The 17,973-nt window shown below is 37.3% G+C and overlaps 2 protein-coding genes and 1 long non-coding RNA gene across 4 annotated transcripts; 2 read left to right on the top strand and 1 right to left on the bottom strand.

Annotated features, from left to right (window-relative positions):
* The first annotated feature begins 859 nt into the window (after nucleotides 1–859).
* Nucleotides 860–2,105, top strand: LOC114260347 (NDR1/HIN1-like protein 6). Its single transcript, XM_028200436.2, has one exon. The coding sequence runs from the start codon at nucleotides 1,287–1,289 to the stop codon at nucleotides 2,019–2,021; it is 735 nt and encodes a 244-aa protein (XP_028056237.2). The 5' UTR covers nucleotides 860–1,286; the 3' UTR covers nucleotides 2,022–2,105.
* Nucleotides 2,106–3,413: 1,308 nt separating this feature from the next.
* LOC145795244 (uncharacterized) lies at nucleotides 3,414–17,073 on the bottom strand. 2 transcript variants are annotated; one of them, XR_014335840.1, is made up of 4 exons: nucleotides 14,784–17,073; nucleotides 5,232–5,436; nucleotides 3,934–4,110; nucleotides 3,414–3,842 (listed from the first exon to the last, which is right to left on the bottom strand). It is a non-coding gene; the product is annotated as an uncharacterized LOC145795244 (long non-coding RNA). The 2 variants fall into 2 exon arrangements; XR_014335839.1 differs by having other exon boundaries at nucleotides 3,414–4,110.
* On the top strand, nucleotides 4,834–8,305 carry LOC114260346 (uncharacterized). Its single transcript, XM_028200435.2, has 8 exons — nucleotides 4,834–5,286; nucleotides 5,384–5,473; nucleotides 5,552–5,678; nucleotides 5,769–6,762; nucleotides 6,893–7,058; nucleotides 7,563–7,727; nucleotides 7,821–7,973; nucleotides 8,060–8,305. The coding sequence occupies exons 1-8, from the start codon at nucleotides 5,137–5,139 to the stop codon at nucleotides 8,261–8,263; spliced, it is 2,049 nt and encodes a 682-aa protein (XP_028056236.2). The 5' UTR covers nucleotides 4,834–5,136; the 3' UTR covers nucleotides 8,264–8,305.
* Nucleotides 17,074–17,973: the final 900 nt, after the last annotated feature.

Raw genomic sequence — 17,973 nt, 5'->3', positions numbered from 1 at the left:
TTCACTGCAGTTTTGCTTGGAAAATCTGGTCAGAGATTTTGTCATGGTGGGGCATTATTTGGGTGGTTCCACAATCTGTGAGTCATTTGTTGGAGTGGTGGGATGGATTCAAATTCAAAAAATTGGAAAAGAGCATTTGGGGGGCAATTCCAACTGCTGTGATATGGAACTTATGGAAGGCTAGAAATGGATGCAAGTTTGCTGGTCTTACTGTTAATTGGGAAGTTTTGTGTGAATCTATATTAATTCATATAGCCTCATGGGTTAAATATCATGTCAAAGGGGTGAGTTACTCTGTTTCTGACTTGGTGTTTAGGATCAAAGCTATTAGGGGTTGTTAGCTGTTTGTTTTTCTGGTAGCTATTGTTTTGTTTTCTGTTTGGTCAATTCCTCCTCAGCCTTGTTTTATAGGTGCTGCATATGATTGAGTCCTTTTGTGCCAACCTAGTTGGGATGAATGGCCTTCACTTTAATGCTTATAACACCTACTTGGTTTTGTTCTTTATTGATGTATCCTTGATTCTTATTCAATAAAGTTTCTTTTTGCCGATCAAAAAAAAAAAAAAAAAAATCTATGTGATTATTCAAGTAAATGAGAAATCACAACTCACACTAATTAAGTCATTTTTTATTTCTCAATTAGCTATTGATTTGAAGCACTACATATGTAATCCAACATGAGGGGTTATTCGGTGGTCTTGAAGCAATGTTTCATATTACTTATCACTTAACACTTGTCAAGTTGTCTCCTAAAAATCTAACAAAAATTAATGAGTTTTACTGTTTTAACTAATAAATATTAAGTTATAAATATTAAGTTGGAGCACCACATAGATTTGCCTCATGACCACAAAATAATTTCCCTCCAACATGGTGGTTGAAGAATACTGATTTTTTATTTTTTTTATTTTTGAGAGGGAGAGCACTTGCCATGTCTGCAAAACAAATAGGAGAGGAGGTGCTTGAGAAAAATTAAATGAATTCATAAACCCGGCTATATAGCCCCAAGCAAGCCACCTAAACAAGTGTTGTTTAACCACACATATGTAACAATGTCCTTAACCAATGGATCCAATCTCCAAATTAATCTCTCTCTCTCTCTCTCTCTCTCTCTCTCTCCATAGACATCATCTGGTTCAGATTTCGGCGGAAGATCGAGGAAAGAAGAAAGAAAGAGAGCCTCTCTTTCTTCTTCCTCCTCTTTCTTCTGGTTCTCCTTCTTTGATGGAACATCCACTAAACCCTGCACTCTTTCCAGATTCCAATCACCACCATTTCTCCAAAGAATGACTTCTCCTTCTTCTGTTGCACCTCCACCTGCATATGTCATGCTGTCAGAGGACAACAACAACAGCGACCACCATGGAAGCAACCTCCGTCCTCCTCCCTATCGCCGTAACGTCCCCCGCTACCACTCCGCTCACCACCCCAAGAAAAGAACCAACTGCTGCCTAAAATGCATTTGCTGCTGCTGCTGCTTCATAATCCTCTTCCTCTTAATATTAGTCAGCCTCGTCTTCTATTTCTACACCTTTTACAAGCCCCAAATGCCTTCTTACCAAGTCCAGGGCCTCACCGTCCAAGCTTTCAGTCTCCAGCCCGATTTCAGCCTTGTCTCCGAGTTCCTTATCAATGTTAAAGCCGATAACCCTAACGATCACATTGGTTTCATCTATGGTAAGGATAATTCAGTGGTCGTGGCGTACGAGGACTCGACGCTTTCTTCTGGGAAACTGCCTTCCTTTCACCAGGGTCATAATAACGCAACCATGATGAATGTTTTGTTGAAAGGGAAGAGTGAGTTCGGGTCAGGACTTCAGGAGGCTCTGATGCAGAACAGGAATAGCGGGAAGATTCCGCTGCTGGTGCTGGTGAAAGTGCCGGTGAGCCTCATCCTGGCCGAGATTCCCATGAGGCATTTCGTGGTTTTCGTTAATTGTTCCCTGGTTGTGGATAACTTGTCCCCAAACAAGAAAATTAGGATCTTATCGAGTAAATATAACGTGGCATTTTCAATCTGACTTCCCCAACAATTTCTCAATCTCATGCTTGATTATGATGATGATCGTTATCATCTTCTCTTCTTCTTCTTCTTCTTCTTTTGTATATTCTGAGATAACAAATCATCGGAGTTTCTCTAAGACCTCTTGTTCGTGTAATATTTCAGTTGCTTTTGTTTACCAAGGATTAATATATGTTATAAAGAAAGATGCATATAAATATGGAGGTTTAGCTTGTGTATAGTATATAGGTTGATTTTGGATTTGGCAATTGAGTGGAAGGAATGTAATTGCATGCAAACATTCATAATGATCAATGTTAGACCTATGTTCTGTTTTGATAAATTAAAGAAAAAATCTAAGTGCACCAAATTCTATTACAGAATTTGATACAATCCTTTCGCCCACCTCATATGAAAGAGTTTTATTTAATTTTGTGATTGAATTTGGTAAACAATATTATGGGGATTCATGGTTGATTTGCACAATCCAGAAATGGTTATTCTACATCAGTTTGTCTAAAGAAGAAAACATATAACAAAAGGACATGTTGTGATTCTATTTAGGTTAGCCCAATTTGATTGATAATTAAATCAAGAACTGGTTGCCAACAATGTTGTTTTTAGAACTATTTGTCCAAGATTAAAAAACTGCAGTAAAAATTTGTAGTTTCATCTCTACCGAATGAAACAGCTTATAGAACCATGAATTTACGAACTACCACACTGTTCCAGCTAATATAATATTTTGGTACATATATATATTTAAAATATTGAGGAATGGTATATTTAAAAAAGGAGAAAAAAATATTGAGGAACAGTATTTAACAATCCCAAGATATTTGCACTGTATATCAGAATCTTTTGGGTGCACAAGAAAGACGTGCACCCCGCATAAAATAGGACTTAACCCTATAAAATTGAGATTATTTTATCATTGTCAAACATGATTTTAGATTTCGCCAAAATCATTTGGTGAGTTAGAAAGGGTGATCAGAAGGGGCAAGGTGGCAGAGGTAGTGGGAGGGAATGAAAACTTATTTTGAAAAAAAAAAAATTAATTTACAAACAAAATTTTCATATAAGAACTCATCGAGAATGATATAACAGTGGTGTTTTTTAAATTATGACTAAAAAAAGTGAATGTTTTAATTTGAAATTAAAGGTGACCATGTTAATCTATCTGTATATATATATTGTTGTGCATATCATTACTCTCTTTAAAAATAAAAGATAAAAAAAATAAAAAAATAAAAAGTGAAACGACTACTTTTTGTTTCCTCAAATTTTGAAGTTGTTTTTGTTGGAAACAAAAGCAAATCCATTTTTGTTTCTAGGTTTTTGGAAATATCTGAAAACGAAAAGCAAAAATGTTACCCAATCAAAGACCCTGCCATCAATGACATGAAGAAAATTGTAAACAAAGTGCTCAGATGAGATTTGGATTAACAAGGCATGCCCATCAATTCCTACATTGAAGGAGGGGGATCGATTCAATGAGCAAGCAGAGCAAAATAAATGTGCCTAATTTAGGTACATATATTGGTGCAACCGTGACACTAATGCTGTGTTTGTTGGGGGATTTGGCGAGGGATTTGGAAAGGGAAATGGAAAAGGCGTGTGAAACTATGTAAAATATAGGCATGATTTATTCACATTTCACCTACCTTTTTCATTTCCCTTTCCAAATCACTCCCTAAATCCCCCAACCAAACACAGCATAAGTGACATTGCAGAGCAAGAGAAAAATAAAAGAGCATTGCCACATGATCCATTCGATGGAAGTCGAGATCCAACCCACCCCTCAGATTCCTCCACATACCATTATACTCAATGTTTATTCCTAATTTAGATCGAAGCGACAACCTGTCAGTCAATTAATTCCTACATTGAAGGAGAGGGAAAGATTGACAGTTATAGGCTGATCCACTCACCGAAACAAGCTTGCCTTTGTTGGCCATTTGGAGGAGGAATTTCTGTTGTCTTGCATCTTTGCCTGCAAACTTGTAACTTCCAGCAAATTTTGGTTTTGTCTCTTCAATTCATTCTGGTTTTGTCTCTTCAATTCCTTACCCTCACATTCCCATTCATTACTTCCTGTCTTACAAAATCTAAAAAGCAAGAAGCAAAAAAAAAATTAGAGACCTTGATAATTTATTCCAAAAGTTGGGTTATTTATTCTTTTAGGTTCAATATTAAGTATCAATACCAAAAAAAGAAAAAAGAAAAAAGAAAAAAGAAAGGATTTCCCAGGCATGATATCTGGTTAGAAAATTTGAATATCAGCTTCAACTGAAAGAAAGTTCAACAAAAGGAAGCATCAGAAATTAGCCATGCCATCTGGATTGCGGCGTGCAAAACTATCATCGTCCCAACCGAATTTGATCAAATTTCAGGTAAGACAAATAGTCGATAGATTTCTAGCTTGTCATATTGCACCTAAATAAATAAAAGAATACCTGGAATTTTCTATTTTAGAAAGTTTGAATCAAAACAAGTTTATGTGGTTGGAAGGCTTCCTTTCTTGATAAATTAAATGGAAGAGAAAAACTATGTGAACAGTAAATTGTTTTCTAGTGTAATGAAGAACAGTGATGAGAATAATTTTCAAGTCTAGTTTTTTCAAGATTTAGTCTAAACCAATTAAACATAAAATTTTGTTTCTATTCAGTTCCATCCTATCATTGTCTCAGCACCATTGAATTAATCTAATTGATCGTATCTATGTTATTTGGATATGATCGGCAATATTAAATATGCATTCCCACAACAGAAAACCTCCAAATTAACTTTCATAAAGCCACGTTTATAGCCATAAAAGGTTAAGTCCTCTTTTAGTTAAAAAAGCTAACGACAACTACTTATGATCTTTTAAACATACCATTAAATTCACATAAAAATAAATCATTCTTATAAATTTTACAATCAAAGGAAGGCACTGACAGGCACTGTAGTTCTCAGAATCCTTGATTTCAAAAAAGAAAAAAAAAATGACACATTGTAATAAATAAGAAACATAGAAAATAGCTTATACATGATACAATTATCCATTTCTTATTAGTTTTGTAGCAAAATTGATATCCATGATATGAAAACTAGTACTTCCACAGGCAAAAAAAAGTTCAAATGTATTCAGGATGGGAGTGCAAGCGGACAACATTATCAAAGGCGGTTCAAATGGATGGTTGGAAAAATATATGATCATGATGGAGCTTAGAAAAAAGATAGTAACCTTTAGAGATATCATTGATCTTCCCCCTTGTAACGATTCCGACCCCATCCATGAGGTAATTCATTTATTATTTTTTGTAGTAGTACAACAAAGTCCCGTTTGTCTAAAATTGCATTCCACTTCATGTATTCTGCTTTTGCATCTTGTGGCAGTTGGTGGTGGGAACTACAGTGGATCTCCACAAGTTGTACCCCAATGTTGTACCCTGCATACCAATTAGGGAAAAGACTGAAATATATGAGGTTTGTTCGAGATCAATTATTATTCTGGTTCTAAATGCATATGAGTTGGTAAATTGACCAAATGACATGCTCAATTAGGGACTGGCCCACCTTTATGATGCTTTAAAATCTGTTAGAGATTCGTGGGCCAAGAGCCACAAATGGGTAGCTAATTTCGGGCACAATGCAGATGTAAGCATGGAGAATATCAGTTTGGAGCAACTCAGTGAGCTCTCTCTCTCTCTCTCTCTCTCTTACAAAGAAAATGTTGTATTAAAACTGAAATTTGGAAACAAAAAAATTTGTGGCATTTAAGGTGGAATACTGCTGACAAAGCTCATTTACATGATTAAACTGGCAAGAGAAATGTTTGATGTAATGGATGAAGATGAGAAGAACGAGGGAAGGATACATGACTCAACTTTTGGGGATATCTTAACAGAGTCTTATTCAGATATCAAAAACACATGTCCTTCTCCAATATCTTTAACTTCAGCACCTCCTCTTGAGCTGATAAAGCTCAGTGAATATGCCAATGTTTACTATTCCCAACCACTTCTTTTGCCTCTCAGACTTCAGGCAATGGAAAAGTGCCTCACATTCCACAAGTTCCCTCAAGGACCCAATCCCACAAATAGGAAGAGAAGGGAAGTTGATGAACAAAATATAGAAATTCATAAAGAAAAGAGTATTAAAGAATCACCAGCTACAGTAACCAGTGAAGGACTAAAGGACTATGAACCTACAAAAGATATGCCAAGGATTGCAAATTCTAATTCAAATCAATTACTAGAAACAACAAAGCCAATTGTAGCAGAAGCACCACCACTACCACCATTGCCGCCACTGCCTCCACCACCTACTGCAGTAGCTGCACCATCACCATCATGCCACTTGGCCTTGAATGCAATAGGACCCCCACCTCCACCACCCATTTTGCAGTCAAAGGGTTCAGTGCCAGTGCCAACCCCACCTATACCATTGGCAAAAGGAGTTGCTCCACCACCTCCACCACCCATTTTGTATTCTAAGGGATCAGTCCTCGTGCCACCCCCACCTATTCCTTTGGCAAAGGGAGCTGCTCCACCACCTCCTCCACCACTTGGAGGAGCAAAGTCTCTACGCCCAAAGAAAGCAAATACGAAATTGAAGAGATCAACCCAAATGGGAAACTTGTATCGAGTTCTCAAGGGAAAAGTGGAAGGATCTAATTTGAATGGTAGAAACTCTCAAGGGAGGAGGACTAAGGTTGGGGCATCTGCTTGTGGAAAGCAAGGAATGGCTGATGCTCTAGCAGAGATGACAAAAAGGTACACACACAAACATCCCTTGGCTATATAGCACTATATGTTCCATTAATAATGTCTTTGTGACTTGACGAAAACAGAGAGATTATGTTTGTTACCTATCATTGGATACTTTCTTTCTTTGGTGTATTAGATCAGCATATTTCCAACAAATTGAAGAAGATGTTGAAAAGCACGCAAAATCAATCATGGAGATAAAAGGTGCTATTAGTTCCTTCCAAACAAAGGACATGGCTGAGCTTCTGAAATTTCACAAATATGTGGAACAACATCTAGACAAATTGACTGATGAAACCCAGGTGAAGTTTTTCCTTAAGATCATCAATGTGTTTCTGTTACTTTCTAAGAATTACGAACCCTACTAAACTCTTCAGACACTTGCCAACACCTATTAACACATGTTGAAACATATCCAATTCTTTTTTAAAATGTTCTAGTCTCACACATGCTTTAAACACTCGAAATTACTTAGATACACACAAGACAAATAACAAGTTTAAATAAAGAAAACTTCAAATACAAACATAAAATTTATACCTACCTATTCTACTATTTTTAGACCTCAAAAGTTATTATATTTGAATTAAATATGTATACATATGATACAAAAATTGCTGATCTTTATAAATGTCATACAAAATTATATAGTTTCTGCATGTCCCTATGTGCCTTTTCCTACGTTTTTTTGAAAATTTTCATATTTGTGTGTCTGTGTAATATCACTTGTTTGTATACGTGCTTCTTACGTTGCAGTTCAATTTTTGGCTATTTGAACCAACTACCTTTAACTCGTTTAAATGCAGGTGTTGGCAAGGTTCGAAGGGTTTCCTTCAAAAAAGTTGGAATCAGTGAGGACCGCAACAGCTCTTTACAAAAGATTGGAAACAATAATTACTAACTTGGAGAACTGGAAGGTAGATCCTCCTCTAAGCAAGCTCCTTGACAAGGTTGAGTGTTATTTCAACAAGGTAAGACTTTTAAAGTTAGAGAAACATCAATCTTATTATTTTCGTAGCATGAATGGAAATTCGTTATTGACTGAAAAGAACTATTGAAAACAGATCAAAGGAGAAATAGATGCGCTGGAACGAACTAAAGATGAAGAAGCTAAGCGGTTTCAGAGTCATAATATCCATTTTGACTTTCATATCTTGGTTAGAATTAAGGAATGCATGGTGGATGTTTCTTCAAGCTGCATGGAGTTAGCTCTTAGGGTAACAATGCTTATTTACTTACCTCTTTCATCATTCATTTTGAACAATTGTGAAGTTCAAGTTTAACATCATGACTTTTCCTCAAGGAACGAAGAGAGGCACAGGTAGCAGCTAATACAGAATTGGGTCCAAAAACTGAAGTCAAAAGGCGGGCACACATAAAAATGCTTTGGAAGGCTTTTCAGCTTGCATTTCGGGTTTATAGCTTTGCAGGTGGACAAGATGATCGTGCTGACCGGTTAACCAGAGAGTTGGCTCAAGAAATAGAAACTGCTCCAGTGCCAGAGTAAGAGTAATCTTAACAAATGCTACCACCAGACCATACCTCCAAGTGATGCTATAAATTTACGAGAATAGAACCTTTGGATTAGGTTCGAGAAGCAATTGTACCACATGTACCAATTTTGTATGAGTTCACAACTCATCAAAATGTAGTGTGTGGCCTAGAAATACTATCTCTAAAGTAAATATAGTAAGCATAGAGTTGTTATCGCTTCATGAATTGCAAGTGTAGGAAGAATTGTATTGCAAATACCACTTGTGCATGTGTTACAACTCATTAAATGTTATGTGCCATAGAGATTTGAAGTGTACGGTACTAATAATAAGAATGGACTCCTTATGGCGTAGATGATCATAAATGCAAGCTATTACTGATATAATCTTAGCTTTAATTCTATTGGTCTAATATCATATATACTGAGTTTATTGTTCTGAAGAATGGTCATTGACTGAGAACTAAAACAGAGTAATATATGCACACAAAAAAAAGGGAGGATGATTTGGTCAAAACCCCCTCATTTTAATGCATTAAAGACAAGCATAAAAAGTTTTGTTTGAAAAATCTAAAAATATCACTATTATGAAAATATTAAACTTTAAAATAATATAATTTTGATGTAAATGTCGGTTTTTAATAAAATTAGTATTTTTAAAATTCTCTTATCAATTTCTATCAAATAAGATTCATGTTGACTATGAAATTTTTTTTATAAAAAATTTATTACTGTTGAAATTGATATAAACAGTAACAGCAACATATTACTCTGTTTGACAGTAACATGTTACTTTGGCAATATTGTTCAAGAAAAAAAAAAATAATTTACTTTGTCCTTACTCAATTATGTGTTTTCTCCTTAAGGGGTTTATGAAAAAACATAAATTAAATTGTCATTTTCACCAAATAAGAGTCCAATAAAATGATTTTAACTAAATTTCTCAAATAAAAATATTGGTCAAGTCATATTTTGTTCATCACATCAGTAACCACATCGTGGTTGCTTTTTAAAAATCTAGCACATGACTATTAAGGCCCTGTTTGGGAAGTGTGGTTTGGCCTAAGATAGTCAATAAAGACAAAATAGATTAAAATAGTTAATAAGATAAAATGTAAAATTCAAGTCATAATCATTTTATTTTTCCTCTCACAATCATCAAATCAAATAAAAAAGAAAAAGAAAAAAAGAGTCAACTATCCTCCCAAGCATAATAGTCAGGCTAAAATAATAAAAAAAACAAAATGCCAACTAAAAAGGGGCCTAAATCCTATTTTTCTCCTGAGAAAACTAGCAATGAATTAGATTTGTACAGAAACGAAGAATCTAATTTGGCTGACACCAAAATTGATGTAGCACAAAAAAAATAAGAATATAGATTGGGGATCACGATCCCAAAACTGTTCTCAACAATTAATAACCAATATTCATTAAGTCTAGTCTTTAATTTTAAACTATGAAAATGATGAAACCATGTATATAGGCACGATTATGAAATCTAGGCATAGAATACTAGAAAAAAATAAAAATAAAAAAGAAATAAGAAATAAATTCCTATTAATTCATAATTTATAATTACATTAAAATTCATATAAAAATTTTCAAATTATTGTCATCCAATGCCTTTCTCATCCCCATTAAGAGGCCACACAGGTATGAGATAAAATTCCAGACACAAGGAAAAATGAGAGAATGACATCATTACATTATAATCAGGCGATCGCTTAATACAAACCTCACATGACTTAGGAAATAATGTCAGATGAGGTTTCTTCATGGAGCCATACCTAAACGACTCTTTTTTCTTTTTTTAATACCCAGGATACTTCCAAGGCAGGATCTTTAGGATCCATCCTTACAAGTCAAACTGAGAGAAGTTTGCCGATTCACCTAAACTGTCAGACTTCTACTTGAGTAATAGGGGATTCACAGACCGGAATCACCCATATTTTTTTTTATTCTACGCTTTCATTCACGACATCTAAACAATTTACTTGGATTATTACAAACTAAGAACTGTCTTTTATACATAACTCTATCGTTCGTAAGTTATTACATTCATCTGTTGGAGAAGTCTCAGAGCAACAGTCGAGAGAGGGTACAAACAAAGATGACAATGTTCTCTTTTGATTAAGAAAGTATTTTATTGATAACATTTTTTTTTCTTTTTTCTTTTTTTCTTTTTTTGGTTTTGGTTTTGGATCGGCAAAAGAAAGATTTTATTGGAGAGAAAATAAGGTTACATAAACCTAGCTGGGGGAAGAGATGCATCATAGCTTGAAAGATGAATCTCAACTAGGTTGGCACTCAAAAGCAAGCAAAATCATGTGCAAGCCCCAACTAAAACTGATAAGAATACTTCAGCATCAGCAATTCAAGTAGTTCCAGTTCAAGCTAAAGCTAATGGCTCAATCCTTGGCTTACCACATACAGCTCAAGCTAAAACTAATGGCTCAGCACATGTTATAACTAGATCCATCGACTGCATAACTGTATCACATGGAGGATAGATAAAGGTTGTTAGGATTGGTTAGTTAGTTAGTGTTTGTTAGCTAGTTTTACTATTCTGTATGAATATACAATTGTATTGTTGATAATGGTGTGTTGAATAAAGGCTTCAATCATTCTTCATGGTATTAGAGCCTCTGTAAAGCTCTCACGAGCATATCTTCGATTCACACATGGCTTCTTCTGCTACATCTTCTTCTTCTTCTTCTTCTTCTTCTTCTTCTTCCTCTTTACCTGCAAATCTCAATCTCTTGATCTCCAATTTGAATTCATTCATCACAGTTAAGCTAGATTTAACTAATTTTCTCATATGGCTAAGTCAATTTCATAATATTTTGCGTGCTATTGAACTCTTGGATTTTGTAAATGAATTAGTTCCATGTCCACCATTGATGATCAAGGACTCCAATGGCCTTGAAGTTCTAAATCCAGATCAAGTCGATTGGAACAAGATTGACGCACATCTACTTAGTTGTATCACTGCTACACTTACTTCTACCATTTTCTCTTTTGTTCTTCATCTGCAACACAACTTTGAGGTATAGGCTACTCTCTGTAACTTTTTACCACTGTCTCGGTCTCATTTCATCAAATGAAGAATAGATTAACTCATCTGACCAAAGAATCCAAGTCCATTGAAGAATATTTTAATCAGATCAAAGAACTTACAGATCAATTAGCTCTAGCTTCTTCACCTATTGATGAAGAAGATCTGGTATTACTCACCTTGAATGATTTGCCTGATGAGTTCAATGCTCTTAAAACTACTATTCGAGCATGGATTAAACCTATTTCCATGGTGTAAGAGGAGCTAATTTGAGCCCACTAAATTAATTAGGCCCAATAGTCCAAGGTTGGTGGGCCCGAATTTATCCCAAGTCCAAGGTTGGTAGGCTCGGATTTATCGCCATCAAACGGACCGAATCGCTCAAAGCTTCGAGAGGGTTCGGATCCACGAACTTAGAGACTTACTCAGGTTCGGACTCGAAAGGGTTCGGATCCACGAACCTAGAGATCCAAACCACTTGACTTCGAACGGATTTAGACGCATGCTAGAAGTCGCTCCATTAATGAGTCCCAGAACACTTGCGGACTTGGAGCTTTCCGGGATCTACGTACTAGAACCATGGGCGTAATCGAGTCCAAACAAAGGACCCGATCCCGAGGATGGCGAGTGGAGATAAATTCACTCTTCGGTTAAACTAGCCTATACCCGGGTTGAGATGGCACGATATATGGGGTCCCTGAGACTCGGCAATATTCACAGCAGGATGTTCTCTTGAACCACCCCTGACCCTTTTGCGGCAGGACGTCCTCTGGGACTACCCTTGACCCTTTGGAATGATTGAGGATCATTGGTTAGGTGTGGCTAAGAATAAGGGTTCGCCGAGAGGTTGATCTTCTCTTCGGGATTTTTCTCATCCTCGAAGAGGTCACCTCCTCGGACAAGGTGGTTAGAGAGAATATTCCCCATGTGCCTTGCACATGGGCTCCATCCTACATCATGAGGTGCCTATAAATAACACCCACCTATAGCTTTACAAGGGATGGATTTTGGAGAGAAAACTATTGGGAAAGAACTAATTTCCCTTCCCAATTATCAAACTTGAGAGTGAAAGTGAGAGATCCATGGGAAAGTCTTGCCATTATTCTCTCTCTAGCTACTTTTCCTTCTTTTTCACCCAATCTCTTATCTCCATCATCTTTTTACTTTTGTGTTCTTAGTTGAGACTATTGAAGAATCTAAGCCTCTCATCATCTTCTAGAGAATTCAAATTTTTCTCCAAGGATCTTCGAAGATCTTCGAATTTTTCAACGGCGTTCTTGAACCCCCTCATACATTTGGCGACTCCGCTGGGGAGGCAGATTGGTTAATGGTCTCAACAAGATTCGAAATCTACATAACTCCGGTGAAGATGGCGAGAGAAGAACTTCGTCAACAAGGCTCTTCCAATGGTGGTGATGAGAGGACTCAAGTTCAAGAGCCACCTCTCATCCTTGAGGCCATTCAAAGACTCCAACGCACTCAACAAGAGATTCTCACGACCCTTCAAAATCTCACCCATACCATGTTGGTGATGGGTTCAAATTTCGCACCACCGGTAATAAATGGATGTCAAGTCAGCGCCGACAAGCATCAACAACTTCATGGTGATTTTGAGAATGGTCAAAATCATCAAGACTCACCCCAAATTCTCCTTAAAGTTGCTCAAAATGATGTGCAAAATCAAGTGCTAGGAGGAACAAGTCATGGCCAACATGTGGCCCATGGAGCGCAAAATCACGCGCCTAGAGGATCGAGCCATGGTCCATCGATGACTGGAGTTCCTGGCATGATGAATGGTGTTCCAGCTACTGTAGAAGTTCAAGGAAGGCCTACAGAAATTTCTCTATAAAATGGTGCTCCACCCATGCCTAATTTTGTTCTACTGATTGTAAATTTTACCCATGTACCCAGTAGGTCTCCTTTGGCTCCGACGCCGAGTTTGCAAGCCCAACCCGGTATAGTCGTGGTGTGCAATGGACATTATGGGACTCAATGCAATGTCCCATCACCAAATGGCGTGTCCATAGGTGCCGATGGCCAATATTGTCATGTGTCTTCACCGATGATGAATTCTTAACACCCAAATGGCCAAGTCGCTCCAGGCTCGGTCTTCGGGTCTACAAGTCAAGTTCCAGGAATACCACTATGAAGTTCTCTCCCTCAACAATTTCTCACTCTTGCCGATGTGCAAGTCATGTTCGATCTCGAATGAGGCAAGATGACTTTACCCTCTTTGCCTGATCCAGATGTCAAGCCACCATACTCTATGGAGATGTTGAGTTATCCATACCCAGAGGGGTACACATTGCCGAAGTTCATCAAATTTGATGGCAAGCAAGGAAATGCTCGAGAGCATGTTGTTCGGTTCATAGAGACTCTGGGGATTCAAGGTTCAAACCATGTCCTCCGACTGAGAGAGTTCTCAAAGTCGCTCACCGACCGAGCATATAGTTGATATGTTAACTTGGCCCCAAACTCTATCCGAAGTTGGGAGGAGATGGTCAACAAATTCCACGCCAAATTCTTTCAAGTGGCCGAGAAAGTGACCACACTTACCCTGTGTAAGGAAAAACAACAAGAGGGTGAAGACATTCTCGAATATGTGAAGAGGTTCCAAGACAAAGCCGTGGACTATCATGAAGTTGTGGAGGAAATCTAATTGGTTCAAATTTGTGTTGAAGGGGCATTGAACAGGTACAAGATGCTTCTTGTTAATCATAGCTACCCACTCTTTTGGCACTAATTGAAGCATCTCGGAACATCAACATACCTCAATCTCAGGAGATCGGGTTCAAGACTAATTATAAAACCAGCTTCAAATCCCAAGGACCTTCTATCACAACTACTCGAAAGTCACAGGGGGAGGAATTCAGAGGTCAGAAGAGGAAAAACTACGAAAATGACACTCCTTTTCCATGTAGTGTTAAGGAGGTGAAGGCCTTAGTTAAAGAATGGGTGGCAAACAGGGAATTGAAGTTGCCTCGTGTCGAAGAGCTTTTGTTGAAGAAGGACCGCAAGGGCCCTAATTATTGTGTTTTCCATCGATCACTAAGACATCCTATAGAAAAGTGTCAGACACTTAAGAAGATCTTTAGAAAGAAAGTCGAAGCAGATGAGCTAGAGTTCAAAGAACAGGGTTTTTAGGATATCTTAGAAGACGTGGCTATGATGGCGTATGATGGCCACAACCCAAGCAGATGGTGAAAGTTTTCCGAATGACCTTGCAACTCTAGGGGCAAATGTCAACATTCCGTAAAAGAAGGCTATCTATGACATTTACAATTTATATTTACTGCATTGTTCAAGAAGTTCTATCTTTCTTATGTTATGAAGAAATTTATTTCATCCATATTGTATATCTCCATTAGAAGTTTATTTTCTTTATATTGTGTATCTTCATTGTGTTATGTTGCCTGAGACAGTTTTCAATTTTCGTTGCCCCTCGAAGAAGAAAGAGGAATAATAGACACGATTACTAACCTGAAGGGACCTTTCTTGATGTAGTAGAGTGTGTTCTTCCACTCAGACTTTCAAAGAGTGTCAAGGATCTTTCTTGCGAAAGTAGAGTGTTTTCTCACACTCAAACTTTCGAAGAACAGCCCTTGAGACTCGGTGGCCTATCAGAAGGGATCTTCTTGCCAAAGTAGGGTGTGTGCTACTATTCAAACTCTTGAGGGGCAACCTTGCTTCAGTTTGGACTTCTGAGGGACAACTCTTGCTCTCATTAGTGCGGGTCCGAAAAACAGCCCTTGTTTTCATCAATACGAGCTCCGATGATCTTTCTTCAAAGTAGAGTGGACTCCTACTCGAACTCCCGAGGGATAGCCTTTGCTTTCATTAGTTGCCGAAGTAGAAGTGTGCATCCACTCGGACTTCTAAGGGACAGCCTGGTTTCCGCTCGGACTTCTGAGGGAGAGCCTTCTTTTTGCTTGAACTTCTGAGGGACATCCTTGCTTCTGCTTGGACTTCCAAGAGACAATCTTTATTTCTGTTGGTGCAAGCTTGGTAGACTCAATTGCCTTCCAGAGGGATCTTTCTTGCCGAAGTAGGGTGTATGCTACTTTCAGACTCCTGAGGGACAGTTTTGCTCTCATTCAGACTTCCGAAGGACAACCCTTGCTCTCATTAGTGCAGGTTCTGAGGGCCCCGGGGTCATGGATTTCGCACAAAAATTTATTTGCCTGAAATAGTAAAGCCGACAAACTAGACAAACAATATCCAGTTCAGATTATGATTCAAATATTACCGAAATAGAGGCGACATCAACAAATAGTAATGATCTACTTAAGCTACAACAATTTCATTCCTCTGAGCGAGTTCATAAAAATGCAACAATTAAGGTTTTGTCTCTCCGGGCCGGTTCCTCTCAAGCCGACATAAAGCTACAACGGTCACACAAAATTTTGGCATCAGCTATGTATTTCCCAAGCATTCACAAGATCAACAAAAAATCAATCATTCGATAACAAGATTTATATACAATATAAGGGCCTCATTTCCTCGGGTTTCATTGACAACAACAACATATATTTTATTTGTCCCATTCAAGCAAAGCTAGCAACAACACTCACGTGGATTACATGTTCTTTCTCAACGTCAATAACTCATGCAAGCATCAAGTATTCTATTAATATCAGAATGGTCAACACTAGTGCTAAAAAAAAAAATGAAGCTCAATATTCAACATAGTCCCATTGTGCCTTTTCTCAATGATAAATGCCACCAAGCCATATTCAAGTCAAGCTCATCTATAGAATTTCATAGCTCAGACATGGATTTGAAATCTGTTTTCTTCAAAGAAGTTATATAAATTAGGGCAGGGTCAACAGAGCATTACCTATCTCAAGCAAAAAATTACAAATTCTAAGAGTATTAAGGGGTTGTTTGGGATGATCTAAATAAGTGTACTTTTTGACTTTTTATGAAATATAGATTGGGTTTGGATTGGATTTGAAGTGATGTGTAAGAGACGTGATGTGACTTAAATAAGATGATGTGAATTAAATAGAATAGAGATTTTTTGACTTTTTATCTTTTTCAAGACATGCCAAACTTGACCTAAATCAAGTTGTACAAGGGCCAAAACTTACCCAGATGTTTTGAAACTCGAAATCAAGATAAAAAAGGTTTTGAAAAGGAATGAAATTAGTTGAGAGGAAGACCAAGGCCCACCAAAAATGAAGGTCCAAAAATGGGTTTCAGGACAAGTCGGTAGCGGCACAAGCAGTGGGCGAGAAGGATATTGGGCAGGCCAACGTCGCGCGAAGTGGGTGGCGTGGTCAGTCACGGCTGGAAGCAACAGTAAGGTCACAAGTACCGGACACAAAGCACACAGGCCATGCGAGTTGGATGGTCGCGTGCGCAAGGCAAGATCGCGGCTAGTTCTTTTGAAGGCCGACGGCGGCTGGTTCTCTTGAAGGCCGAAGGCGTTGAGTGATGGCAGTGTTTGGAGCAGAAGAACAAGGTAGGGGCGTGGTGTGAGCAAGGCGCACATGAGCCGACAACACTCAGTTGAATGGCTACGTCCCTAGCAATGGTGACTCTCTCTTGTTGAAGAGGCAAAACCAGGTTCTGCTACGTTGCCTACAAAAGGAGGAGGTGTTGAAAAGTTGTGGTTCTTCAATACTCTAGAGAGAAACGAAAATGGGTTTGGATGTGGACTTTCAGAACAAAAGCAAAAAAAAAAATTTGCTAGTTATATTTCAGAAGTGGGTTCATACACTGCTAAAAAGGAGATAAGGACGATGGATTTCACCATGATCCTATAGAGTGTTTTGTTTTAAAGTTTTTTAAAGTGTTATATTGTGTGATTGAGATTTAATATTAAAAAATTAATATAATTTGTCATTAAATTTTAATTACACAATCCACACTCTAAGAAATTTTTTTAAAAAAAAACTCTAAACGAGCGTTGCTAGATGGATTTTGGCTTGAATATATAAAAAAAATAAAGAATCTGTTCTAGTGGTCTCAAATATTTGAAAAAGAATATCTTGAGAATATGCCAAATAATTGAGAAAGAATATGCTGAGAATATGACTCGGCAAAAAAATGGTTAAAGATGGAGGGCTTTTTGTCTTTGATATATATATATATATATATATATATATATATATATAAAGTGAAAAGTGGGGCTGTTGTATTCTTAAAAAAAAAAGTGTGACCTTATCTTGTCAAGAAAAAAAGAAATGGGTTTCTTAATTCTTATTTCTATCACTTGGAGTGAAAAAGTTTGTGTTTTCTAATACTTGGAGAGATGAAAGTTTAATTATCAACCTTCTAAGTTGTTGGAGCAAAATAATAATAATAATAATAATAATAATTATTATTATTAAAGGCACATAAGTGTGTTTGTCAAACATGGCATAAGGATAAAAGATTCTTTCTTATCATTACTAGTTGGTAATCTTATCCATACACCATGAGTCATCAATCTTATCCAAAAGTCACATGAAGACCAAATATTCCGAACTCGTAATGCGAAGCATGGCTGACAAGGTGAAACTATACATGTCGGAGAAAACTACAATTTCTCATACATGCAAGGGGCAAATGTAAGAGGAGTTAATTTGAGCCCACTAAATTAATTAGGCCCAATAGTCCAAGGTTGGTGGGCCCGGATTTATCCCAAGTCCAAGATTGGTGGGTTCGGATTTATCGCCATCAAATG

This window comes from Camellia sinensis, chromosome 7 (genome assembly GCF_055761805.1).
Source record: "Camellia sinensis isolate YWXY chromosome 7, ASM5576180v1, whole genome shotgun sequence".
Lineage (NCBI taxonomy): Eukaryota > Viridiplantae > Streptophyta > Magnoliopsida > Ericales > Theaceae > Camellia > Camellia sinensis.
The sequence above is the reverse complement of the archived record's forward strand: the minus strand, read 5'-3'. Positions and strand labels throughout refer to the sequence as shown.

Bases quoted from the DNA above. Each gene is read 5' to 3' on its own strand.
- LOC114260347 (XM_028200436.2), top strand. From the start codon at position 1,287: ATGACTTCTCCTTCTTCTGTTGCACCTCCACCTGCATATGTCATGCTG.
- LOC114260346 (XM_028200435.2), top strand. From the start codon at position 5,137: ATGGGAGTGCAAGCGGACAACATTATCAAAGGCGGTTCAAATGGATGG. The intron at 7,059-7,562 runs GTGAAGTTTTTC...GTTTAAATGCAG, and splicing joins AATTGACTGATGAAACCCAG to GTGTTGGCAAGGTTCGAAGG. The intron at 7,728-7,820 runs GTAAGACTTTTA...TATTGAAAACAG, and splicing joins TTGAGTGTTATTTCAACAAG to ATCAAAGGAGAAATAGATGC.